Source organism: Salvelinus fontinalis, chromosome 4 (genome assembly GCF_029448725.1).
Source record: "Salvelinus fontinalis isolate EN_2023a chromosome 4, ASM2944872v1, whole genome shotgun sequence".
Classification (NCBI taxonomy): domain Eukaryota; kingdom Metazoa; phylum Chordata; class Actinopteri; order Salmoniformes; family Salmonidae; genus Salvelinus; species Salvelinus fontinalis.
In genome coordinates this window covers 34,913,577-34,940,660 of record NC_074668.1, presented here as the reverse complement: position 1 = coordinate 34,940,660, position 27,084 = coordinate 34,913,577, and the positions used below count along the sequence as shown (strand labels likewise).

Sequence of the window (27,084 nt, the reverse complement as noted above, 5' to 3'; positions counted from 1 at the left end):
ACAGCTAATGAAATGGCTACCCAGACTATTTGCATTGACCCTCCCCGCTTTTTTTGTACGCTGCTGCTACTCGCTGTTTATTATCTATGCATAGTCACTTTCCCCCTACCTACATGTACATATTACCTCAATTACCTCGACTAACCTGTGCCTCCGCACATTGACTCGATACTGGCACCCCCTGTACATAGCCTCGTTATTGTTATTTTATTGTTGCTCTTAATATTTTGGACTTTAGTTTATTTAGTAAATATTTTTCTTAACTCTTATTTTTCTTAAAAAGGTTAAGGGCTTGTAAGTAAGCATTTCACGGTACTACACCTTTTGTATTTGGCGCATGTGACAAATACAATTTGATTTGATTTGATATGTTGCCCTGTAAGTGATTCCTAGTGTTGACGGTGCTGGACAGAGAAAAATACTTGATTGACTGATTTGTCTCTAGGGTGGATGGTTTGGCAAGCTCTCTTCTGATTGGTCTAATTGACTGCCAGCTCTGACAGTGGGCTGTGAGAGCAGAGGAGAGAGGAAAGAGGAGAAGGAGGTGGGATATTACTGACTGTGAGGAAAGAGGGGGTGTTGGGTTACTACAGGCCATTTTTGGAAACCTCATGTCTGTGCAACATGCCATGACTAGACAGACTATTAACGTAGTACTGTCATGGTTCAAGTTCTGAGGTAGACTACAGACACTAACAACCACTCAGACATTCAATTCTAACAAATAAGCCTACCCATGCATGCATGTGAACACAAATGCACATAAAATGTTCTCATGAGCATTTTGGAGTCAAGCAGGGTATGAGATGGCCAGGGGACAGCATCAGTCTCACTGTCACAGAGCCATCAACATGGAGGGAGCATTAAAGTCCCGAAATAAACCAGCACCCTGGGAGACGTTCTCTTGTCTAGCTCTCTGCTGTTTCTCTGCAGCAGGTTCATCCGCTCTCCCTACAGCTCCAACAGGCCTAAACAATGTGTTAGACACTGACAGGTCAACAAACACCAACCAACCACACTGCACCAGCTGTGGCCAGGACCCCTCCTCTCCATTACTTTGTCTCTCTCTCTGTCTCTCAAATAAACACACACACACACACACACACACACAAGCACATTTTAATGGATGGAGCATAAATAAGCACATTTGAAACGGATGAGAAATTTTCCCTAACCAAGAGTGCTGCAACATGCCATTGGGTGAGGGGCTCAAGATAAGCCACAGAGCTGTGAGCGAGAGAGAGAGAGAAGAGAGAGAGAGTGTGTGTGTTGTATGAGAGCCTGGCAGACAGAGGAAGATAACAGATAAACCAACACTGCACGCTTGATTGTAGTCAGCCTCCACGCTCCACTATGCCCTAGCATATTATCTCGCATGCATTGGGAGAGATATGAGCACAGAGTGCCGAAACTGGCTCACACTGCACTTACATTTCAAAACAGTTTCCACAAATGTATATAACGTGAGCTCCATTTGTTTGCTCTGTAGTTAATTATCTTTTTGTGTGTTTACCACAAACATGTGGTGTATGTGTTAGCGTGCTTGTGCATAAGTGTGCGTGTCTCTGTGTCAACCCTTTACTGACCAGTATGTATCCGAAGAGGCTGAGTCTCTCCATGCAGGCATCACTCCATTGGTCTGTGAAGAGAACGTCTTTCAGCCTTTTGTTGATCATGGAGTTGACTTCCTGTAGCCTGAGAGAGCAGCAGTTACACACACAGTCATTATACGGAGGCCATAGGGAGAGCGATAAAGATAGGTGAGGAGAGAGAGAGAGAGGGAAAGGACTGCAACAAGAATAAATATGTAGGGGGAAACAGAAACACAACTAAAGGGAGCTAGATAGATGGATCAATGTTGTTTGACAGTAAACCCAACCACTCATAACCTAGGGGACTGTATATCGAAGGGGGATGGATATAAGGGACAAGAGAGGTCTTCTGGAATAGTTGGCAATGGGGAGATGGTTGGCTGACTGCCACCTGGGAAAAGCTCACCCAATGATATACATGTCTGTGTTTCCATCCCCAACGTGCAATCCCAGCAGAGCAGTGATGTCATCCGGCGGCATGGCACCGCCCACATTCCATGTGATTATGTGCACTCTATCATAGAGCAGGAACACAGAAACTCACAATCAATAGAAGCTTGGTTCAACCCGTAACCAAATAATTAGGCAACAGATTCTTAATGAACTGCAGAACATTTAATTCATATTTCAGGACTTGGGTGGGCACATCCTTAAGCATTTAACATACTGTACACATACAAAGTCTTTCTCTGACATAATTCTATTGATCTACTGATTATCCACTCTCTCCATTAGCTTAATTAGCATCATAAATGAGAGAGGTTAGCAGAGAGCTCTGACAAAGCCTCGGGACACTGGGTCTGTGCTGTGAGTAGAAAATAACACAAAAACAACACAGAGTGGGACTGCTCGATTTCATCGTTTCAGTGGCAAAGACGGGTGCTTCTCAACATACATACTACTGTGCTCCCAGCACACAAATTGGAGCAGGGTAGGACCGGAGAATGAGTCCAAATCAAAGTACGCGAAACGGACCACGGAGGGCACTTCTCGAATGAGTATACGCTTGTACATATTTTGAAGCATGCATCGGTGCAAGCTTCAAAGGAAAGTAAGCAAAAAAATATGACGCAACCACGTTAAAAGAACGCACATTTTCTTGAAACAACAGATCATTATTTTAGCTAACGCGAGAGAAAATATACTCTGACTGCCTATCCACATCTCACACAGTGCATTCGGAAATTATTCAACCCCTTGACTTTTTCCACATTTTGTTACATCACAGCCTTATTCTAAAATTAATTAAATAGTTTTCCCCCCTCATCAATCTACACACATTTTTTTTGCTTCCCCATACTGATGAAGCAAAAAAAACGTTTTTTAGAATTGTTGACAAAAAAACTCGTTGACAAAAAAACTAAATATGACATTTACATAAGCATTCAGACCCTTTACTCAGTACTTTGTTGAAGCACCTTTGGCAGCGATTACAGCCTCAAGTCTTCTTGGGTATAACGCTACAAGCTTGGCATAGCTGTATTTGAGGAGTTTCTCCCAGATCCTCTCAAGCTTTGTCAGGTTGGATGGGGAGCATTGCTGCACAAATATTTTCAGGTCTCTCCAGAGATGTTTGATCGGGTTCAAGTCCAGGCACTGGCTGGGCCACTCACGGACATTCAGAGACTTGTCCCAAAGCCACGTCTGCGTTGTCTTGGCTGTGTGCTTAGGGTCGTTGTCCTGTTGGAAGGTGAACCTTCCAGTCTCTGCAGCTGAAAAACGTCCCCACAGCAGAAGGCTGCTGCCACCATCATGCTTCACAGTAGGAATGGTGCCAGGTTTCCTACAGACGTGATGCTTGGCATTCAGGTCAAAGACTTGGCATTCAGAACAAAGACAATTTTGGTTTTATCAGTCTGAGAGTCATTTAGGTGCCTTTTGGCAAACTCCAAGCGGGCTTTCATGTGCCTTGTACTGAGGAGTGGCTTCCGTCTGACCACTCTACCATAAAGGCCTGATTGGTGGAGTGCTGCAGAGATGGTTGTCCTTCTGGAAGATTCTCCCATCTCCACAGTAGAAATCTGGAGCTCTGTCAGAGTGACCATCGTGTTCTTGGTCACCTCCCCGACTAAGGCCCTTCTCCCCCGATTTCTCAGTTTGGCCGGGCGACCAGCTCTAGGAAGAGTCTTGGTGGTTCCAAACTTTAAGAATGATGAAGGCCACTGTGTTCTTGGGGATCTTCAATGCTGCGGACATTTTTTGGTACCCTTCCCCAGATCTGTTCCTCGACACAATCCTGTCTCGGAGTGCCTTCGACCTCTGACCTCTGTCTCGGAGTGCCTTCGACAATTCCTTCGACCTCTGACATGCACTGTCAACTGTGGGACCTTATATAGACAGTTGTGTGCCTTTCCAAATCATGTCCAATCAATTGAATTTACCACAGGTGGACTCCAAACAAGTTGTAGAAACATCTCAAGGATGATCAATGGAAACATAATGCACCTGAGCTCAATTTCAAATATCATAGCAAAGGGTCTGAATACTTATGTAAACAATGTATTTCTGTTGTTTGTTTTTTTTAAATTACGAAACATTTCTAAATACCTGTTCTCGCTTTGTCCTGATGTTGTATTGTGTGGAGATTGATGAGGAAATAAATTAGTTTAATCCATTTTAGAATAAGACTGTAATGTAACAAAATGTGGAAAAGGGGAAGGGGTCTGAATACTTTCCGGATGCACTGTATGTTACCTGACTACACTATTTTATCTTGATACATGAATAATTACATGCTGTGTTAATTTTGTCATGGTTACATGCCTACAATACCCATTGTAGTGTGCGTAGGTCGCAAGCTCATAGTAAGTCAATAGTTACTACTGTTAGCTAGCCAGATAGCCACAAATAATTGTTAGCTAGCTACCCACAAAGAATTAACATCTCCCTTGGATAACATTGGTTTTAGGTAATTTTTGCCTGTTATACTATCTGGTTAGCTTCATTATTATGATTCACATATAGCTAGCTGATAGTTATGACGTAAAATGTTTGCTTTGTGTATATCTTTTTTCGTCTCTATTTCCATTGTCCTGGCTAGAAGGAAGGTTCAGTGAATGGGTAAATCCATAGCTAGCTAGCCACGAATAATTGTTAGCTAGCTACCCACGAAGAATTGACATCTACTGTACCTTGCATAACATTAGTATAAGCTGGCTAGCTAGATTACAACGATTCACATATATCTAGCTAATAATTATGAAGTAAAACGTTTGCTTTGTGTATATCTTGTTACGTCTCTATTGTTTCCATTGTCCTGACTGGAAAAATGTTCAGTGAATGGGGAGATGCAGCATAAGCTAATACAGTAGGGGAAGTGTGAGTGCTTCTCAAATGTAATGTTTAATGCGTTCTCCACACTCTCATCCTCACAAGAATGTACTCAAGTGAACGTCCTTGGAGAATGCACTTGGAGCATGAGAGTGTGGAGCACGGTAGAATGCATATTGAGAAACACCCACTGACTTGAGTTGAGCTTGAGTTAAGAGAGGAGGAAGAGACCTTGAGAAGAAGTAGTCACTAAACCAGGAACTTATTGTACTCTGGTGGTATGTACAGTAGTCAATCAGTTCCCTGCCCCTTTCACTTTGTTAATGGAAACTACACCCCAGTAAAAGTTTAGTGCCACTGCAGCCTTTACTATGGTGCTTAGAGCTATGTATTGACAAATGACTGGGCCCCCACAACACTGAAGGTCTGAAGCCTGCTCTTAAAAAGCGTTTTCTGTTCATGTTTTTAAAAAACTATTATGCATTAGTGAAAGCTGGATTGGACAGATAACACACAGAGCCTGGAGCTCACCTGAAGTCTTCTACCACCTGGGCCTGTGTGTCCGCGGTGCCCGACACGGAGAAGGCCCTCTGGGCATGAGGGTTGAGGTGGGGAGGTATAGGCCTGGAGGACGGTGGCTGGGGCATTGAGGCTGCCCTCATTGAGATGGGGTTCCGGGCCCCTGGGGGGTGGCCTGGGACTTTAGGGCCAGCCTTCAGAGTGGTTTCAGTGTACCCCACTGTCTCTCCAGGTCCCCCAGGGGGCTTGGCTGCTCCAGGGCGCATGGGCTTATGACCGCTGGCCCCAGCTGGAGCATCAGGCGTGGATCTGTCCTGGTTAGCCTCTGTGGGGTCAGGTTTGGGCTCACAGATATCTACAGAGCCCTCTACTCTGGGGGTCCTCTGAGGCCGTCGAGGCCGGGCTGGGACTGACGGCTGAGGAGCAGGAGCATTGGCGCAGGGTTCAGAGGTTGGCGTTTCTGTGCCTGGAGGTGCTGCTGGAGTGGGGGTTAAAACCTCTGATAGTCCAGATGGGTTCTCAGGGTGGGGCTGGCATTGGTTCTGGTTGTCTGGATCCATCTCCCAGAAGCTCACTGAAAAACAATAGCAGGGGAAAGCCATGTTCACCATATTCCATCAGTGTGCCACGCAGTATAGACAGACTAGATGCTAAAGAAGCAATCGGAGACAAGAATTCCAAATGTCTGGTGAGGGTGGGGAGGGTTATCATGTGCTCTCACTGACTCAGCTGTTCATGTGATTGAGCAGTTCACATTCTCCCCATTCCTAGGCTGCTCTGGCAGCATAATGCCAGCCCTGAGTGTTTGGCTGTCTGCCCTCTCGTGGGCGACTGAGAGCGTCTGAAACAGGTAATTAAGAGAGAGAGAGGGAAGAGAGACAGTGAGAGAGAGAAGGGTGAAGGTGTTTTATGAGAGCAGAGCATCGAGGGGAATAAGAGGAAGTGGGTGGGGAGGAGAGGGTGAGACGCAGCAGGTGATGAGCAGAGGAGGTAAAAACAGGAGAGAAAAGAGAGAAAGAGCGCAAAGGACGGGTCATCCACTTCACACTCTTATTTATAACCTCCTACACTTCACACCTCACACAGGTCTTGGACCAACTCAGAAATAGAATGAGGAGAACAAGACAGGGCGTGGCTTATCTCAGCAGCTCTCTTTGTACCTGAGCCACCTCGTCTGTCATTCCCCGGTAACCACGGAGACGCAGAGACAGTTCATATCAGCTCAGAACACCTGATAGACACAAGTCACAGAAACCGCTGTAGGGTCTGCAGCAAAACAACCTGATAGCATGGTAATAACAACTGAGAGAGGGTGGGGGGGGTGGGGGGGGGGGTGCACGTGGAGTATGAGCCAGCCTCTGGCCTGTGAGTGCCCCTGGGCCTGAGAGAGGTGACTCATGACAAGTCTGGGACACTGGCCATACACATAACTCATCCACTGTGGTTGGGAGACAGAGACGTGAGGAGAGATGCCATCTCTCAGACTGGACCAGGAGATATAAGGAGGGCACCTCTTGAATGCCAAGACTGCTGGGCATCCATCCAACACAACATCACCTCACCCTCTATAAGGTATATCTGAAAGTACTGACACTATATTGTACCTATATTACAAAGCAAATGCCAGTGCAGTGTAACAGAACAATCTCAGAAGCGAAGAACCCTTTTTGGTTCCAGGTACAATCCTTTTTAGTTCCAGGTAGAACCCTTTTGGGTTCCATGTATAACCCTCTGTGGAAAGGGTTCTGCATAGAACAGAAAAGGGGTTCTACCTGGAACCAAAAAGGGTTATTATGTTAATTTAGATTCATTTAGATTTACACACAATACCCCATAATTTGGAAATAGGTTTTTAGAATTTTTTACTAATTCATTGAGTCATGGGGTTTGAATACATATCTAATTAAGATATATTAGTGTTTTATTTTCCATTCATTAAAAAATATATACACTACCGGTCAAAAGTTTTAGAACACCTACTCATTCAAGGGTTTTTCTTTATTTTAACTATTTTCTACAATGTAGAATATAGTGAAGACATCAAAACTATGAAATAACACATATAGAATCATGTAGTAAACAGAAAAAGTGTTAAACAAATCAAAATATTTTTATATTTGAGATTCTTCAAATAGCCACCCTTTGCCTTGATGACAGCTTTGCACTCTTGGAATTCTCTCGACCAGCTTCATAAGGTAGTCACATGGAATGCATTTGAATTAACATGTGTGCCTTGTTAAAAGTTAATTTGTGGAATTTCTTAGCTTCTTAATGCATTTGAGCCAATCAGTTGTGTTGTGACAAGGTAGGGGTGGTATACAGAAGATAAATGACAGTCCATCATTACTTTAAGACATGAAGATCAGTCAATAGGGAAAATTTCAAGAACTTTGTTTCTTCAAGTGCAGTCGCAAAAACCATCAAGCGCTATGATGAAACTGGCTCTCATGAGGATCGCCACAGGAATGGCAGATCCAGAGTTACCTCTGCTGCAGAGGATAAATTCATTAGAGTTACCAACCTCAGATATTGCAGCACAAATAAATGCTTCACAGAATTCAAGTAACAGACACATCTCAACATCAACTGTTCAGAGGAGACTACGTGAATCAGGCCTTTGTGGTCGATTTGCTGCAAAGAAACAACTACTAAAGGACACCAAGAAACACGAGCAACGGACATTAGACCGGTGGAAATCTGCCCTTTGATCTGGAGTCCAAATTTGAGATTTTTGGTTCCAACAGCCGTGTCTGTGTGAGACGTGGTGTGGGTGAACAGATGATCTCTGCATGTGTATTTCCCACCATAAAGCATGGAGGAGAAGGTGTTATGGTGTAGGGATGCTTTGCTGGTGACACTGTCAGTGATTTATTTAGACTTCAAGGCACACTTAACCAGCATGGCTACCACAGCATTCTGCAGTGATACACCATTCCATCTGGTTTGGGCTTAGTGGGACTTTCATTTGTTTTTCAACAGGACAATGACCCAACAGACCTCCAGGCTGTGTAAGGGCTATTTTACCAAGAAGGAGAGTGATGGAGTGCTGCATCAGATGACCTGGCATCCACAATCCCCCGACCTCAACCAAATTGAGATGGTTTGGGATGAGTCAGACCGCAGAGTGAAGTAAAAGCATGGGAATTCCTTCAAGACTGTTGGAAAAGCATTCCAGGTGAAGCTGGTTGAGAGAATGCCAAGAGTGTGCAAAGCTGTCATCAAGGCAAAAGGCGTCTATTTGAAGAACCTTAAATCTCAAATATATTTTGATTTGTTTAACACTTTTTTGGTTACTACATGATTCCATTTGTGTAATTTCATAATTTTGATATCTTCACTATTATTCTACAATGTAGAAAATAGTCAAAATAAAGAAAAATCCTTGTATGAGAAGGCGTTCTAAAACTTTTGACCAGTAGTGTATATGTAATTCTTCCACTTTGACATTGCAGAGTATTTTGTGTAGATCGTTGACAAAAAAATTACAATTAAATCCATTTTAATCCCACTTCATAACACAACTAAATGTGGAAAAATTCAAGTGGTGTGAATACTTTTTGTCATCTGCTTTTAAAATATGTTACAAGACCTTCTGGAGGCAGGGTTGTGACCTTGATGCAGAGCTGATAGTGGAGCTACAGCTCCTGGAGGTTAGTTCAACTCACGTGACAAGTCCCCCTGAGCTGTACATGCATGGTAACATTTTGTTTTGTATGTGGGCCAATAGCTTGGTCCCTGGGCACATGCCTATAGTCCATGTATGGTGTTTTTGTGGAGGAATGCGGAGGGGGGTGTCTGGTGATTCGGCACACGTGGGAGAGGGTGGGTACAAAACGAGCAGCGCTGACTGGGGATGAGTCAGGCAGGCTGGACAGTACCTACGATGACAACATTCAATGTCTGTCAACCGTGCATATACAGTAGCCTATCTCATGTTTGTTCCTTTCCCATTTGTACACATATCCTCTGGTCCTATCTCATTTACCATGCCTTAACCCCCGCTCTTCCGACTCCTTATCTTCCATTGTACTTCCAACGTCTCCTCTGCCGTCATTGTTCGTCTCCATCTCACACACACTGTATCTCTCTTATTTATTATCCTATATTTTGCCTCATCCCTGTCATTTTCTCTGTCTATCTAATTCTATACCTAAAATTACCCTACGCTCTGCCTCTCCGTCTCTCTCCACGCCAAGATGACACATGTGCTGTGCACTCGGCTGGCTGTCACAGTCCCCATGGCCGCTTTCACATACAGCTAGAGATAACTATCAGCAGCCAATGGAGGAACGGGAGGGGGTGAGGTCTGGAAAGAAATGCTGGATGACTGAAAAGGGAGTATATGGGAGGTAGTGGTAGTATGACTGCTAGTGAACAATATGGAAAGTAAGAAAATATGAAATTGTGAATATTATTTGGGAAAAATGCAATCACAGTAACTAACAAGTAAAGGAATGGTATTTTATACCTACACTTCCCTGCGTATTTATTTGGACAGTGAAGCTAAAACGTTGGTTCTATATTCCAGCATTTTGGATTAAAGAGCTAATGTTTCATATGAGGCGACAGTACAGAAGGTTGCCAGTTATTTGATGGTATTCTCATACATATCTGTTTTGCCGTTTCATTTATTCACATTGATGCACTTTTCTCTCTACGTGTATTCTGACCTTGAATGTAAGCATGAGAATAGCATGCTATTCAACAGCTATTCGTTTGGGGTGATCGAATCATTGAAGGTGTGGCTGCGTTGTGTCTATAGATACCCCATATTCTGACCTTGACGTAATTCCCTAAAAATTCCACCACCTTTACGAGCAAGGAAACTATGAATAAGGTCTTGCGAACCTACCGGTTCCAAGTGGAAAAAGCATCTATTTTTTTCGCAGGAAATAACACCATTATCTATGCACTATAATTTACAACTTGATAATGGCTATTGATAAGAGCCAGGTAAATGAGTCATCCGTTTGGATAAGGGAATTGTAAATATAAATTACACTTGTTTTAGATCTATTTTACCTTATAATCGTGAAATGGCAGTAAATGTGAAATGTGAAAACTGAAGCATATCAACATATCAACTTTCCCACAGTAAAGTTCATGAAATGCTGTGCCACTTGGCAGAATTTAAATTGTACGGCCTTTAAACTCGCAGGGATGGGCACTCTCGAATGTCTTAATTGTAGGCTAGCCCGACTTTCTCGGTTTCCTATTTCTATCATGTTCAATATTAGCCAATAACAGAAATCGACAGTCAGTAGGCCTAATAAACATACATATTCAACTGCTAATTTACTGTTAGTTCGCTTCATTTGGTATAGCCTACATTATCCTTCCATTTAATTACATTGTTTCGTTTACCTTCATTTGCTTCCTCTGTAAACGCGGTCACCGCGGTGTGGTTGTTGCTGAGTATCATTAGTAACAGTTGAAATGTAGGCTAATTAAATCGTTATGGAGCAGAGCGCTGACCAAGTCGTAACAGTTTGAACCCAACACATGGCGCAATACTTGGCGGTGTCATCACACAGTTCCATAGTTAGAGCAGGCAACAGAAGAGGGTATAGCCTACTATTGTACACTTTTCTTCCTATTATAATTTTACACGTTTGTACAATAATCTTCCAATAATATCATGGGTTGAAGAACTGAATGTGGCAACTTTCAGGATTAATCAAACCACTGTATTTTTTATTAATTAATATATTTAGTGTATAAAGGCACTACAAACCTGTTTTTTATGATTCAGAAATATTTTCCTAACCCTAAATAATCTACAAGATCAGAGTATTTTTAAATCTACCAATTGGTGCTGAAACGGAGAGGAATATGCATATATTTAGCTAGCTTTCTTTCATTGATCTAGAATATTCTGAACACCTCTCGAAATAATCTACTAAATATTATATTCTACTATTCTACGAACCTGTAACCCGACACATTGACTCGGTACCGGTACCCCTGTATTTAGCCTCATTATTGTTATTTTATTGTGTAACTTTTTTTAAACTTTAGTTTATTTAGTAATTAACTCTATTTTCTTAAAACTGCATTGTTGGTTAAGAGCTTGTAAGTGAGCATGTATTCGGTGCATGTGACAAATAACATTACATTTTATTTGAGTCTATCGACAAAATGTACAACAAAAAAATACACCTTATTTAATTTAAAGATAAATGTACTGAAAACCCTATTGAACGAAAACTCAATAAAAAAAATCTGTTGGTCATCAGTTGGGAAGGTCTTCAGCAGTTGAAATACATTTATTCAGAGCGTGCAAGGTAGCCACACCTGCAGAGCGTGTTACACGACTGAATAAGGTAAATCTGAATACCAAATATCAAATCAAATTTTATTGGTCACATACACATGGTTAGCAGATGCTAATCTGAGTGTCGCGAAATGCTTGTACTTCTATTTCCGACAGTGCAGTAATATCTAACAAGTAATCTAACAAAATCACAACGACTACCTTATACACACAAATGTAAAGGGATGAATAAGAATATGCACATATAAATATATGGATGAGTGATGACTGTGCGGCATAGGCAATATGCAGTCCATGGTATAGAATACAGTACATGCATAAGAGATGAGTAATGTAGGATATGTAAACACTATTAAAGTGGCATTATTTAAAGTGACTAGTGATACCTTCATTAATCCATTTATTAAAGTGGCCAGAGATTTGAGTCTGTATGTTGGCAGCAGCCTCTCTATGTTAGTGATGGCTGTTTAACAGTCTGATGGCCTTGAGATAGAAGCTGTTTTTAAGTCTCTCGGTCCCAGCTTTGATGCACCTGTACTGACCTCTCCTTCTGGATGATAGCGGGTTGAACAGGCAGTGGCTGGCTCGGGTGGTTGTTGTCCTTGATGATCTTTTTGACCTTCCTGTGACATCGGGTGCTGTAGGTGTAATGGAAGGGCAGGTAGTTTGCCTCCGGTGATGCGTTGTGCAGACCGCCCTACAACCTGACAGGATGCTCTCGATTGTGCATCTGTAAAAGTTTGTGAGTGTTTCAGGTGACAAGCCAAATTTCTTCAGCCTCCTGAGGTTGAAGAGGCACTGTTGCGCCTTCTTCACCACGCCGTCTGTGTGGGTGGACCATTTCAGTTTGTCCGTGATGTGTACGCAGAGGAACTTAAAACTGTCCACCTTCTCCACTACTGTCCTGTCGATGTGGATGAGGGGGTGCGCCCTCTGCTCATCTCCTTTGTTTTGTTGACGTTGAGTGAGAGGTTATTTTACTGGCACCACACTCCGAGGGCCCTCACCTCCTCCCTGTAGATCGTCTCGACGTTGTTGGTAATCAAGCCTACCACTGTAGTGTTATCTGCAAACTTGATTATTGAGTTGGAGGCGTGCATGGCCACGCAGTCATGGGTGAGCAAGGAGAACAGGAGAGAGCTTGGAACACACCCTTAAGGGGCCCCAGTGTTGAGGATCAGTGGAGTGGAGATGTTGTTTCCTTCCTTCACCACCTGGGGGCGGCCCATCAGAAAGTTCAGGACCCAGTTGCACAGGGCGGGGTCAAGACCCAGGGTCTCAAGTTTAATGATGAATTTGGAGGGTTCTATGGTGTTGAATGCTGAGCTGTAGTCAGTGAATAGCATTCTTACATAAGTATTCCTCTTGTCCAGATGGGATAGGGCAGTGTGCAGTGTGACCTATTGGGGCGGTAAGCAAATTGGAGTGGCTCTAGGGTATCAGGTAGGGTGGAGGTGATATGATCCTTAACTAGTCTCTCAAAGCACTTCATGATGACAGAAGTGAGTGCTACGGGGCGATAGTCATTTAGTTCAGTTACTTTAGCTTTCTTGGGAATAGGAATAATGGTGGCCATCTTGAACCATGTGGGGACAACAGACTGGGATGGGGATCGATTGAATATGTACGTAAACACACCAGCCAGCTGGTCTGCACATGCTCTGAGGATGCGGCTAGGGATGCCGTCTGGGCCGGCAGCCTTGCGAGGGTTAACACGTTTAAATGTTTTACTCACGTTGGCCTCGGAGAAGGAGAGCCCAAAGGCTTTGGTAGCGGGCCGTGTCAGTGGCACTGTATTGTCCTCAAAGCGAGCAAAGAAGTTGTTTAATTTGTCTGGGAGCAAGGCGTCAATGTTCGCAACGGGGCTGGTTTTCTTTTTGTAATCCGTGATTGTCTGTAGACCCTGCCACATACTGTCACGCCCTGGCCTTATTATTCTTTGTTTTCTTGATTATTTTAGTTAGGTCAGGGTGTGACATGGGTAATGTTTATGTTTTGTTGGTTTTGGATGTTTATTTGGTAAAGGGGTTATGGGGTGTAAAATATGGTTTTGTGTTTAGTGTAGATGTCTAGCGTTGTCTATGTTGGTGAGTGATCTAGAAGAGTCTATGGTTACCTGAATGAGTTCCCAATTAGAGACAGCTGATGTCGGTTGTCTCTGATTGGGAGCCTTATTTAGGGTAGCCATAGGCTCTCATTAATTGTGGGTAATTGTCTATGTCAGAACGTTTGTAGCCTGTTTGTATGTGCACAACGTTTGTAGCTTCACGGTCGTTTTGTTGTTTTGTTTGTTTGTAATAGTGTTTTTTCGTTTCGTGTTCATCTTCGTGTTGTGTGTTAATAAAGAAGATGGCTTATTTTCCAAGAGCTGCATTTTGGTCCGTCAATCCACCACACGATCGTGACAGAATTACCCACCATAGGACCAAGCGGCATGGAAGGCGGCAACAGGACATACCTACACAGGATCTCTGGAGTTGGGAGGAGGAATTGGAAGAAGATCCATGGGCACAACCTGGAGAATATCGCCTCCCTCGTGAAGAGCTGGAGGCAGCGAAAGCCGAGAGGAGGCGATATGAGGAGGCAGCACGGAGACAAGGCTGGAGACCCGTGAGTACACCCCAAAAATTTCTTGGGGGGGGCCTTAAAGGGAGGGTGGCGAAGTCAGGTAGGAAACCTGCGCCTACTCCCTGTACTTACCGTGGAGAGCGGGAGTACGGGCAGACACCGTGTTACGCAGTAGAGCGCACGGTGTCTCCTGTACGCGTGCATAGCCCGGTTCGGTACATTGCAGCTCCACGTATCGGCCGGGCTAGACTGAGCGTTGAGCCATATGTCATGAAGCTGGCCCAACGCATCTGGTCACCAGTGCGTCTCCTCGGGCCGGCGTACATGGCACCAGCCTTACGCATGGTGTCCCCGGTTCGCCTACATAGGCCGGTGCGGGTTATTCCACCTCCCCGCACTGGTCAGGCGACGGGGAGCAGAGAACCAGGTAAGGTTGGGCAGGCTCGGCGTTCAAGGGAGCCAGTACGCCTGCACGGTCCGGTATTTCCGGCGCCACCTCCCCGCCCCAACCCAGTACCACCAGTGCCTCCTCCACGCACTAGCTATATGGTGCGTGTCTCCAGCCCTTTACCACCAGTGTCTAAACCACGCACCAAGCCTCCTGTGTGTCCCCAGAGTCCTGTGCGTCCTGTTGCTGCTCCCCGCACTAGCCCTGAGATGCGTGTCCCCAGCCCGGTGCCACCAGTCCCGGCACCACGCACCAGGCCTACAGTGCGCCTCAGCCGGCAGGAGTCTGCCGTCTGCACAGCATTGACTGAACTGCTCGTCTCCCCAGCGCCATCTGAGCCATCCGTCTCCCCAGCGCCATCTGAGCCATCCGTCTCCCCAGCGCCATCTGAGCCATCCGTCTGCAATGAGCCTGCAAAGCCGCCCGTCTGCCATGAGCCTGCAAAGCCGCCCGTCTGCCATGAGCCCACTGAGCCGTCCGCCAGACAGGAGCCGCTAGAGCCGCCAGCCAGACAGGAGCCGCCAGCCAGACAGGAGCCGCTAGAGCCGTCCGTCAGACAGGATCCGCCAGAGCCGCCAACCAGACAGGATCTGCCAGAGCCGCCAACCAGACAGGATCTGCCAGAGCCGCCAACCAGACAGGATCTGCCAGAGCCGCCAACCAGACAGGATCTGCCAGAGCCGCCAACCAGACAGGAGCAGCCAGATCAGTCAGCCAGCCATGAGCAGCCAGATCCGTCAGCTAGCCATGAGCAGCCAGATCCGTCAGCTAGCCATGAGCAGCCAGATCCGTCAGCTAGCCATGAGCAGCCAGATCCGTCAGCTAGCCATGAGCAGCCAGATCCGTCAGCTAGCCATGAGCAGCCAGATCCGTCAGCTAGCCATGAGCAGCCAGATCCGTCAGCTAGCCATGAGCAGCCAGATCCGTCAGCTAGCCATGAGCAGCCAGATCCGTCAGCTAGCCATGAGCAGCCAGATCCGTCAGCTAGCCATGAGCAGCCAGATCCGTCAGCTAGCCATGAGCAGCCAGATCCGTCAGCCAGCCATGAGCAGCCAGATCCGTCAGCCAGCCATGAGCAGCCAGATCCGTCAGCCAGCCATGAGCAGCCAGATCCGTCAGCCAGCCATGAGCAGCCAGATCCGTCAGCCAGCCATGAGCAGCCAGATCAGTTAGCCAGCCATGAGCAGCCAGATCCGTCAGCCAGCCATGAGCAGCCAGATCCGTCAGCCAGCCATGAGCAGCCAGATCCGTCAGCCAGCCATGAGCAGCCAGATCCGTCAGCCAGCCATGAGCAGCCAGATCTGTCAGCCAGCCATGGGCTGTCCCTCAGTCCGGAGCTGCAGTCCCTCAGTCCGGAGCTGCAGTCCCTCAGTCCGGAGCTGCAGTCCCTCAGTCCGGAGCTGCCATTCCTCAGTCCGGAGCTGCCCCTTACCCTGGAGCTGCCCCTTCCCCTGGTGCTGCCCCTTACCCTGGTGCTGCCCCTTACCCTGGTGCTGCCCCTTACCCTGGTACTGTCCCTGACCCTAGTACTGCCCCTGACCCTGGTACTACCCCTGACCCTGGTACTGCCTCTTACCCTGGTACTGCCCCTTAGTCTGGAACTGCCCCTGAATGCAATGGGGTTAATGTGGAGGGGGGTCGTTTGGAGGAGGCCTAGGAGGTGGTTAGGTACTGTGGTGACGTGGGGACTACGACCAGAGCCGGAGCCGCCACCGTGGAGGGGAGCCCACCCAGACCCTCCCCTAGACTGTGTATGGTGCGCCCCGAGTTCGCGCCTCAAGGGGGGGGTTATGTCACGCCCTGGCCTTATTATTCTTTGTTTTCTTGATTATTTTAGTTAGGTCAGGGTGTGACATGGGTAATGTTTATGTTTTGTTGGTTTTGGATGTTTATTTGGTAAAGGGGTTATGGGGTGTAAAATATGGTTTTGTGTTTAGTGTAGATGTCTAGCGTTGTCTATGTTGGTGAGTGATCTAGAAGAGTCTATGGTTACCTGAATGAGTTCCCAATTAGAGACAGCTGATGTCGGTTGTCTCTGATTGGGAGCCTTATTTAGGGTAGCCATAGGCTCTCATTAATTGTGGGTAATTGTCTATGTCAGAACGTTTGTAGCCTGTTTGTATGTGCACAACGTTTGTAGCTTCACGGTCGTTTTGTTGTTTTGTTTGTTTGTAATAGTGTTTTTTCGTTTCGTGTTCATCTTCGTGTTGTGTGTTAATAAAGAAGATGGCTTATTTTCCAAGAGCTGCATTTTGGTCCGTCAATCCACCACACGATCGTGACACATACGTCTTGTGTTTGAGCCGTTGAATTGCAACTCTACTTTGTCTCTATACGGACGCTTTGCTTGTGTGGTTGCCTTGCGGAGGGAATAACTACACTGTTTGTATTCGGCCATGTTTCCAGTCGCCTTGCCATGATTAAAAGCGGTGGTTCGCGCTTTCAGTTTTGCTCGAATGCTGCCATCAATCCACGGTTTCTGGTTAGGGAATGTTTTAATAGTCACAGTGGGTACAACATCTCCGATGCACTTGCTAATAAACTCACTCACTGAGTCAGCGTATGCGCCAATGTTGTTGTCTAAGGCTATGCGCAACATATCCCAGTCCACGTGATCGAAGCAATCTTGAAGTGTGGAATCCGATTGGTCAAACCAGCGTTGGATAAACCTGAGCACGGGCGTTTCCTGTTTAAGTTTTCTGCCTATAGGCGGGGAGCAACAAAATGGAGTCATGGTCAGATTTTCCGAAGGGAGGGCCTTGTATCCATCGCGGAAGTTAGAGTAGCAATGGTCAAGAATGCTATCAGATCTTGTCACGCATTCGATATGCTGGTATAATTTAGGTAACATTGTTCTCATATTAGCTTTGTTAAAATCCCCAGCTACAATAAATGCAGCCTCAAGATATATGGTTTCCAGTTTACATAGAGTCCAGTGAAGTTCTTTCAGGGCCGTCGAGGTATCTGCTTGGGGGTGGATATGCACGCCTGTGACTATAATCGATGAGAATTCTATGGGAAGATAATGCGGTCGGCATTTGATTTAAGGAATTCTAGGTCAGGTGAACAAAAGGCCTTGAGTTCCTGTATGTTGTTATGATTGCACCATGAGTCGTTAATCATAAGGCATACACCCCTACACTTCTTCTTACCAGAGAGATGTTTGTTTCTGTCGGCGCGATGCATGAAGAACCCAGGTGGCTGTACAGACTCTGACAACATGTCCCGAGTGAGCCATGTTTCCGTGAAACAGAGAATGTTACAATCTCTGATGTCTCTCTGGAAGGCAACTCGTGGCATAATTTCGTCCACCTTGTTGTCTAGAGATTGGACATTGGCGAGTATTATGCTTGGAAGCGGTGGATGGTGTGCTCTCCTTCTAAGTCTGACCATGTCACGGCCGTCGTAGGGAGGAGACCAAGGCGCAGTGTGATAAGCGTACATTCTTCTTTATTTAAAGAATGAACACTGAACAAAACGAACAAAATAACAAAACGAACCGTGACACTAATATGGCTAGTGCAGACAGGCAACTAAACACAGAATAAGAACTCACAAAACCAAAAGGGAAATGGCAACCTAAATATGATCCCCAATCAGAGACAACGATAAACAGCTGACTCTGATTAGAAACCAATTCAGGCCACCATAGACATACATATACCTAGACTTACCAAAACCCCTAGACATACAAAACCCCCTAGACAATACAAAACAAGCATACCCACCCTCGTCACACCCTGACCTAACCAAAATAATAAAGAAAACATAGATAAGGTCAGGGCGTGACAGACCAGGAGGCCGCTCCTTCTGCCTCTCCTGCAGCGACAAAGTTGTTTTGGGTCGGCCTCTGGGATTAAATCACATGTCCAGAGTGGAGGTCCAAACAAAGGACCCGCTTCGGGAAAGTTGTATTCCTGGTCGTAATGTTGGTAAGTTGACGTCGCTCTTATATCCAATAGTTCTTCCTGGCTGTATGTAATAACACTTAAGATTTCCTGTGCTAACAATGTCAGAAATAATACATGAAAAAACAAATTACTGCATGGTTTCCTAAGGACCTGAAGCGAGGCGACCATCTCTGTCGGCGCCATCTTAGAAGTGCATAGGAAAGGCGTGCTTAGGAAAGGCGTAAATGTCCTAGGAAACGCCGAATACAACCGTGAAATGCTTACTTACAAGCCCTTAACCAACAAAGCAGTTTAAAGAAAATAGAGTTAAGAAAATATTTACTAATGTCTTTCCTCCTGAGGACTACACATGGGCCTGAATAGACAGGCTCTGACTGACAGCAGCTACTTCTCATTCCACACACGTTCTACAGGGAGAGAGAGCGGAATGATTTAATAATAGCAAATCTGTTATGATGTTTACATGCACCTCCATTGAATGAGCAGGAGCAAGAGTGACAGCGAGAGCAAAAGAGAGGGAGTGCGTACAGCAAACAACAGACAAGAATACAGCACAAATAAGTATAAACAGAATTTTAAACTGGATGGTTTCAGCTCTGAATGCTGATTGGCTGACATGGGTATTTATTTGTACTGGTATTTATTTGTACTGTAACCAGTTTATAATAAGCAATAAGACACCTTGGGGGTTTGTGGTATTTAAGTGATAATGCCCGAGAAGCCGGTGTTTGGAGGATATATTGGCACGGGTGTTGTTGGGCCATTTTTGCCCCGCCTCATGGGTCTCCCGGTCACAGCCGGCTGCGACACAGCCTGGGATTGAACCTGGAACTGTAGTGACGCCTCAAGCACTGCGATGCAATGCCTTAGACCGCTGCGCCACACGGGAGGCCCAGGAATGCGTTTTTAACCAATCAGCATTCAGGATTAGACCCACCCATTGTATAAATTACCAATATACCACGGCTAAGGGCTGTTCTTATGCACGACACAACGCAGAGTGTCTGGATACAGCCCTTAGCAGTAGTATATTGGCCATATATTGGCCATATACCACACCTCCTTCGGCTTTATAGCTTAATTATAAACTGGTTGATTTAAGCCCTGAATGCTGATTGGCTGAAAGCTGTGGTATATCAGACAGTATACCATGTATTTAACAAAATAAAGACTTTTTACTGTTCTAATAAAAATTTGGAACCAGTTTATAATAGCAATAAGGCACCTCAGGGATTTGTGGTATACAGTGCATTCGTAAATTATTAAGACCCCTTTCCTTTTTATTACCTTATTACCTTACAGCCTTATTCTAAAAGGGATTAAATTATTTTTTTCCCTCATCAATCTACACACAATACCCCACTGCGCCACAATACCCCTAATACCCCATACACACAATACCCCACACATCACCCCAGTGAAAACAGGTTTTTAGACATTTTTGCCCCCCCCCCAAAAAACAAAAATCATAATACATTATTTAAATAAGTATTCAGACCCTTTGCGATGACACTCGAAATTGAGCTCAGGTGCATCCTGTTTCCATTGATCATCCTTGAGATGTTTCTTCAACTTGATTGGAGTCCACCTGTGGTAAAGTCAATTGATTGGACATCATTTGGAAAGGCACACACCTGTCTATATAAGGTCCCACAGTTGACAGTGCATGTCTGAGCAAAAACTAAGCCATGAAGTCAAAGGAATTGTCCATAGAGCTCAGAGACAGGATTGTGGCGAGGCACAGATCTGGGGAAAGGTTCCCAAAAATTGTTCTTCATCATTCATAAATGGAGGAAATTTGGAACCACCAAGACTCTTCCTAGAGCTGGCCACCTGGCCAAACTGAGCAATTGGTGGAGAAGGGCCTTGGTCAGAGAGGTGACCAAGAACTCGATGGTCACTCTGATAGAGCTCCAGAGTTCCTCTGTGGAGATGGGAGAACCTTCCAGGAGGACAACCATCTCTGCAGCACTCCACCAATCAGGCCTTTATGGTAGAGTGGCCAGGCGGAAGCCACTCCTCAGTAAAAGGCAAATGACAGCCCGCTTGGAGTTTGCCAAAGGGCACCTAAAGGACTCTCAGATCATGAGAAACAAGATTTTCTGGTCTGATGAAACCAAGATTGAACTCTTTGACCTGAATGCCAAGCGTCACGTCTGGAGGAAACCTGGCACCATCCTTACGGTGCAGCATGGTGGTGGCAGCATCATTCTGTGGGGATGTTTATCAGCGGCAGGGACTGGGAGACTAGTCAGGATCGAGGGAAAGATGAACTGAGCAAAGTACAGAGAGATCATTGATGCTCCAGAGCACCTCACACCTCAGACAGGGCCAAAAGTTCACCTTCCAACAGGACAACGACCCTAAGCACACAGCCAAGACAACGCAGGAGTGGCTTTGAATGTCTCTGAATGTCCTTGAGTGGCCCAGTCAGAGCCCAGACTTGAACTCGACCGAACATCTCTGGAGAGACCTGAAAGTAAAGGGTCTGAATACTTATGTAAATGTGATATTTCCATTTTTCTATTTTATAGATTTGCAAAATTTTCCAAAAACCTGTTTTTTATTTGTCATAATGGGGTATTGTGTGAAGAGTGATGGGGGGTAAAAAAATATATATATATATTTTTTGAGTTAGACTGTAACGTAACAAAACGTGGAAAAATTCAAGGTGTCTGAATACTTTCCGAATGCACTGTACTATGGCTAACGGCTTTACTCAGGCACTCCGTGTTGCGCCGTGCATAAGAACAGCCCTTAGTCGTGGTATATTGGCCATTTACCACACCTCCTCAGGCCGTATAGCTTAAGTAAAGACTGTAGAACAAATAACAAAAACAAATGGCCCTACATTACCAGTCATAACCAAAGCTTTCCATGCGAGGTGTCTTATATTGATGATTTGAAATGGCCATCCCAGATATAGCATTTAAATAACTCAATACCGTATCTCATTCTATTCAAGGTTATTCTGAATAAAGTCCTATATACGTCCTTATGTAGCATATCATTACCTAAACCAAAGCAATAAACCCCTATCCTGAACAGTGGTGGTCTCTCCACAGGTTTTCATTAAAGTAAATCACTCTGGCAGAATTGTTAAGACTGATCACATTCAGCCTACATCTTCAGTGCTCATGGTTAAAATTACAGCTGAAGAGCGTGCTGCTCTGCTCTGCCGCCCTCCAGGGCCATATGTCCCTCCTGACAGAGATACAAATGATGTCCTGGAACAAAGAAGTGGCACCTCCAGCTGCAGCCACCACTGTAGACCAACCTCCTCAAGGTCCTAGTGCTAATGGGACCCAGAAGAAACCAACCCCACATCCAGGACCTCTGTCTCCAGAAACCTCAATTATAATGGGGGTGAAGGGCCACCCTGTCATGGAAACGTATCCTCCCTCGCAAGACCCCCCAGGCCCTAACTGTCTATCTAACTAGTCTATCTAGAACCACTGCATGTGAATCTGCCTTTGTTGGAAAGTGCTACTGGGAGTCAGAAGAAACTGCCCCCACCCACCCACCCCCCCCACATCCCAGACCCTGGTTTTCAGAAAACTCAAATACAAGGGGGAACCTCGTCATGGAACCAGAGACTCTTTTTATTTTATTTATTATTTTTACCCCTTTTCCTCCCCATTTCGTGGTATCCAATTGGTAGTTACAGTCTTGTCCCATCGCTGCAACTCTCGTACGGACTCGGGAGAGGCAAAGGTCGAGAGCCGTGCGTCCTCCGAAACACGACCCAGCCAAGCTGCACTGCTTCTTGACACAATGTCCGCTTAACCCGGAAGCCAGACGCACCAATGAGGAAACACCGTACACCTGGTGACCGTGACAGCGTGCACTGCGCCCGACCCGCCACAGGAGTCGCTAGAGCGCGATGAGACAAGGACATCCCTGCCGGCCAAACCCTCCCCTAACCCGGACGATGCTGGGCCAATTGTGTGCCACCCCATGGGTCTCCTGGTCACGGCTGGCCGCGACAGAGCCTAGACTCTGACCAGGATCTCTAGGGGCACAGCTAGCACTGCGATGCAGTGCCTTAGACCACTGCGCCACTCGGGAGGCTGAACCAGAGATATTCTATAATGTTGTAAATGTATCCTCCTTCGTTGCAAGACCCCAGGCCATACCTCTTGTCTCACTTAACTAGTCTAACTAGAACCACTGCATGCAGTCCTGACAACTCTCAACATGACTGTCTGAAAATTAAAGTGAATAGGTATTCTATACCCGAGAAATGGAAGAAACGATCCTCAGTAGGGTTTGAGAAGCTGGTATACTTTGGCTGGACAGAGTAGTAGAAGACTGCTCATGATGTTAACTGTGAAGGACAAGTCATGTCTGGGTAATAGGATTTGGTCTTTATGCAGAGGCACCATGTCCGATGCCAGTCACCTGATGGAATCCAACAAATTGTACCGGATAGTGTCAAAATATAAAATAAAGGGCTCCAGTCATTAAGGAGAATCAGTAGAGGCAGAACACAAGGAAGTTGTGCTTGGATGACTGGAACATTAGACAGGCTCCATGGATCTGGACGACTAATGCCTGCATGTGCGTGGAATCAAAGGCTTTTGCAATCTTAAAGGGAAGTCAATTAAATACCCAAGAGTTCCTTCTTGCCCCGCTGCTATCTTTTAAAATTAGAAATATGAATTCCCTTTAAAAGGCCTTGCCAGAGGATGTAACAACACAACATGATTTGGGGTTTTGGGTTTGTGATAGTGGATGAGAGTGAAGGGGGGTGACTTCATAATCTGGACACTACAATTTAACTGGTGGGCCTGTGGTTACAGGAGCAGGATTGGATAGGCACAAAATATTTTGGTTCTTGTCTTGAACAGAAAATAGGACACATACTGAAATAATTTATCTCTCTCTTTAGGCAAACAGAGGCGTATAGCTGCACATTAACAACAAAAAAGTGAATCCCTATCTGCTAAGGGTTGTTCAGTCTGTGGGCAGCAGAATGAGACCATGAGAGGCCTGTAGGACAGAGCTATTGGCAGGAGCTGCAGTGACCCAGTCGAGGAGTCTAACAGGCTGATGATGAGACACTAGGGGTGTGAATGTCTGGGAGCCATTAGATACAGTACAATAAGCATATTTATAAACTGGAAACACAAAACTACCTATACATTATTTGAATTGCAGATGCCTTTGGAAGTTGTGTTTGGAAGTTATGATATAAAAAACATCCTGTTCTTATAACACGTGTAGCAATATGTCATGTACATGTAAATGGGTTAATTACTTCTTCAAACTATAGTGAATGTATTTTGTATGTACTTTTGGCATTAAAAATAATTGAATGTCAGCAGGAAACAATATCAATCTGTAAATCGTTTGAAAAAATCCATAAAATGTGAAAAAGGGAAAAAGGTCAGCACTGTGAGTTCACTAGTTCATCAGGCCAGAGGGCATAGGCCACGCTAATAAAATAACAGTAACCGGGGTTGTAAATGCTTTCTGCCAGTCAGAGAGAAAAAAAAGAAGAAAAAAAAGCTACAGCAAGTTAAGTATAGTAGAAAAAGAAAGCTAACTGAATGAAATAAGCCATTCTGAGGTGATATCTTGACTTCAGTCTCATGTACTTTAGCCTAACACAGATCTCTTGGCAAGTTGAATTGTGTGCAACAACCATTGGTCCGCATGTTCTAAATTAAGTGACTGACTGAAGAGATGTATAAATGGATTTCTTCAGGAATCCAATCATCCAATGACTGAATGAGGCCAGTCGCTTGTGTGGCCTATTTCTGCTCCTATTTCAAGGGCATTGTGAGAGAAAAATTGAAGGTTAGTTTAATTTGGTGTTTCAGTCTCAGATCTTATCTCAGAGCATGTTTGTCTATATGTCAGGTAGATAACAACAGAGAGAGTGCATCTGTGTGTTTTAACAACATGATTATAAATCATGACCAGTATATGGGTGTTGTGGCTATTTCAATCAAGAGTTAGACCATGTTAATTAGTGCAAATGTGTACAAACACGGATGCATGAGGGAACATCAGTCTAGTATTATTAGCATAATATGATTTGTACCACTCTTCTGAGTAAGACAACTGAATCTGATAATGTAAAGAAGAACACTGTCAATGTTTATTTACATTATTCCTTGCATGTTAGGGTACTAGGGGGTAACTAGCCCCCCCCCCAAAAAAAACGTCTAATTGCCGACACAAAAAAGCAACGTTTGGAGAAAAAAATTGGTATGTGATTTAAGGTCATGCTTAGACAAATAAATTATAAAGGAAAATAAATGGCTACATTTTACACTTTTTTAGTTATTTCATGAAATGTTGTTTTTAGAAAAGGGGAGTTTTTTTTAAAGTACCAGGGTAACTGTACTTGTAAGTACCCCCTGTTACGCTCTCCCTGCCTCCTTCACTGTGTTTTTGTGCTTTTATTTGTAGATTGGGGACAGGTGGAGCTGATTGGGTTGTTAAACTTCTTATGGCTGCAGGGGCAGTATTGAGTAACTTGGATAAAGGTGCCCATTTCAAACGGCCTCGTACTCAATTCTTGCTCGTACAATATGCATATTATTATTACTATTGGATAGAAAACACTCTCTAGTTTCTAAAACAGTTTGAATTATATCTGTGAGTAAAACAGAACTTATTTTGCAGCAAACTTCCTGACAGGAAGTGGAAAATCTGAAATCGATGCTCTGTTCTAGTGCCTGCCTATAAATGGCCTTCATATATATCAGTATACATGCACTTCATACACCTTCCACTAGATGTCAACAGGGAGTGAGAGAAGAAATGGAGTGTATAACTTGATCTGGGGTCGAATAAAAGCTCTTGGCATGACGTGACCCCAATTTCCTGTTTCCTGGAACGCGCGAGAAGGGACCTGGTATTGCCTTCTGTAAAGCTGTCGTTATAGACGACTAATATCTCCGGCTTTGATTTTATTTGATACATGTGACAATATCATCGGAAAGTATGTTTTTTCAATATAGTTTTATTAGATTATTGAACTTTTTTCGGGACGTTAGGCGTGTTGCTTTGTCTGCGTATGTTCAGGAAGGAGAGCTTCGCGCCACTTTGCTAGCTTTCCGTGCTAATTGACTGGAGAAGAGGACATTCTAAATCCAAACAACGATTGTTCTGGACAAAGGACCCCTTGTACAACATTCTGATGGAAGATCATCAAAAGTAGGACCCATTTTATGATGCTATTTCATATATCTGTCGAACATGTTGTACTAGTAGTTTGCGCCCAGATTTTGGGCACTCTCTCGCTATAACTAAGCTGGATGTCGTAATGAAGTTATTTTTAGAATTCTAACACGGCGATTGCATTAAGAACTAGTGTATCTATCATTTCCTATACAACATGTATTTTTTAGTAACGTTTATGTATAGTTATTTGGTCAGGATATGTGGGTGTCAGAAAAATATCCGGACGTTGTGGGAAAAAGATGCTACGTTAGCACAATGTATAACCACTGATTTCAGCTCTAAATATGCACATTTCCGAACAAAACATAAGTGTATGTATAACCTGATGTTATAGGACTGTCATCTGATGAAGCTTATCAAGGTTAGTCAAAAATTATATATCTTTTGCTGGTTTGTTACGATCGCTAACTTTTGCTGCTGGGGAATGGCTTGTGTTTCTGGCTATTGTGGTAAGCTAATATAATGCTATATTGTGTTTTCGCTGTAAAACACTTAAGAAATCGGAAATATTGGCTGGAATCACAAGATGCCTGTCTTTCATTTGCTGTACACCATGTGTTTTTCAGAAATGATTTATGATGAGTATTTAGGTATTTGACGTTGGTGTCTGTAATTACTCTGGCTGCTTCGGTGCTATTTCTGACGGTAGCTGTGATGGTAGCTGCAATGTAAAACTGATTTATAGCTCAAATATGCAAATTTTTCGAACAAAACATAGATTTATTGAATAACATGTTATAAGACTGTCATCTGATGAAGTTGTTTCTTGGTTAGTTTGGTTGGTTCTTGGTTAGTTAGGTTGGTTTTGTGCATGCTACCTGTGCTGTGAAAAATGTGTCCTTTTTTGTATTTGGTGGTGAGCTAGCATAAATATACGTGGTGTTTTCGCTGTAAAACATTTTAAAAATCGGACATGTTGGCTGGATTCACAAGATGTTTATCTTTCATATGCTGTATTGGACTTGTTAATGTGTGAAAGTTAAATATTTCTAAAAAATATATATTTTGAATTTCGCGCCCTGCACTTGAAGTGGCTCTTGTCATATTGTGCCCGGCTTCGGGCTTGCAGCCCAAATAAGTTTTTTAAGGTGACAAGTTGCACCTGGGTTTTGGATCTAGGAGATAAAAGTTCCTGGTGCCCAGTCCTGGCTCTCTCTCTCTCCACAAGCACCATTTTGTTTTGTGATCTGGTTGATTATGTTTTTGGATTAGGTGCACCCTTCAACACTTACACACATTTTACCTTCATCCATGCATCTCCATTACACCCCTCACATGCCTACTTTCACACTTCACAGGTTAGTT

At 44.5% G+C, this 27,084-nt stretch overlaps 1 protein-coding gene across 1 annotated transcript in view; it reads right to left on the bottom strand.

The window, feature by feature from the left end:
* Positions 1–27,084, bottom strand: part of LOC129853618 (phosphatidylinositol 4,5-bisphosphate 5-phosphatase A-like) — a 43,806-nt gene that overhangs the window by 14,750 nt on the left and 1,972 nt on the right. The window contains exons 2-4 of the mRNA XM_055919835.1: positions 5,394–5,955; positions 1,999–2,106; positions 1,587–1,695 (exon numbers count right to left, since the gene is read on the bottom strand). Of these exons, the coding sequence (XP_055775810.1) occupies positions 1,587–1,695; positions 1,999–2,106; positions 5,394–5,941 (765 nt within the window). The 5' untranslated portion in view covers positions 5,942–5,955. The remainder of the gene's footprint in view (positions 1–1,586; positions 1,696–1,998; positions 2,107–5,393; positions 5,956–27,084) is intronic.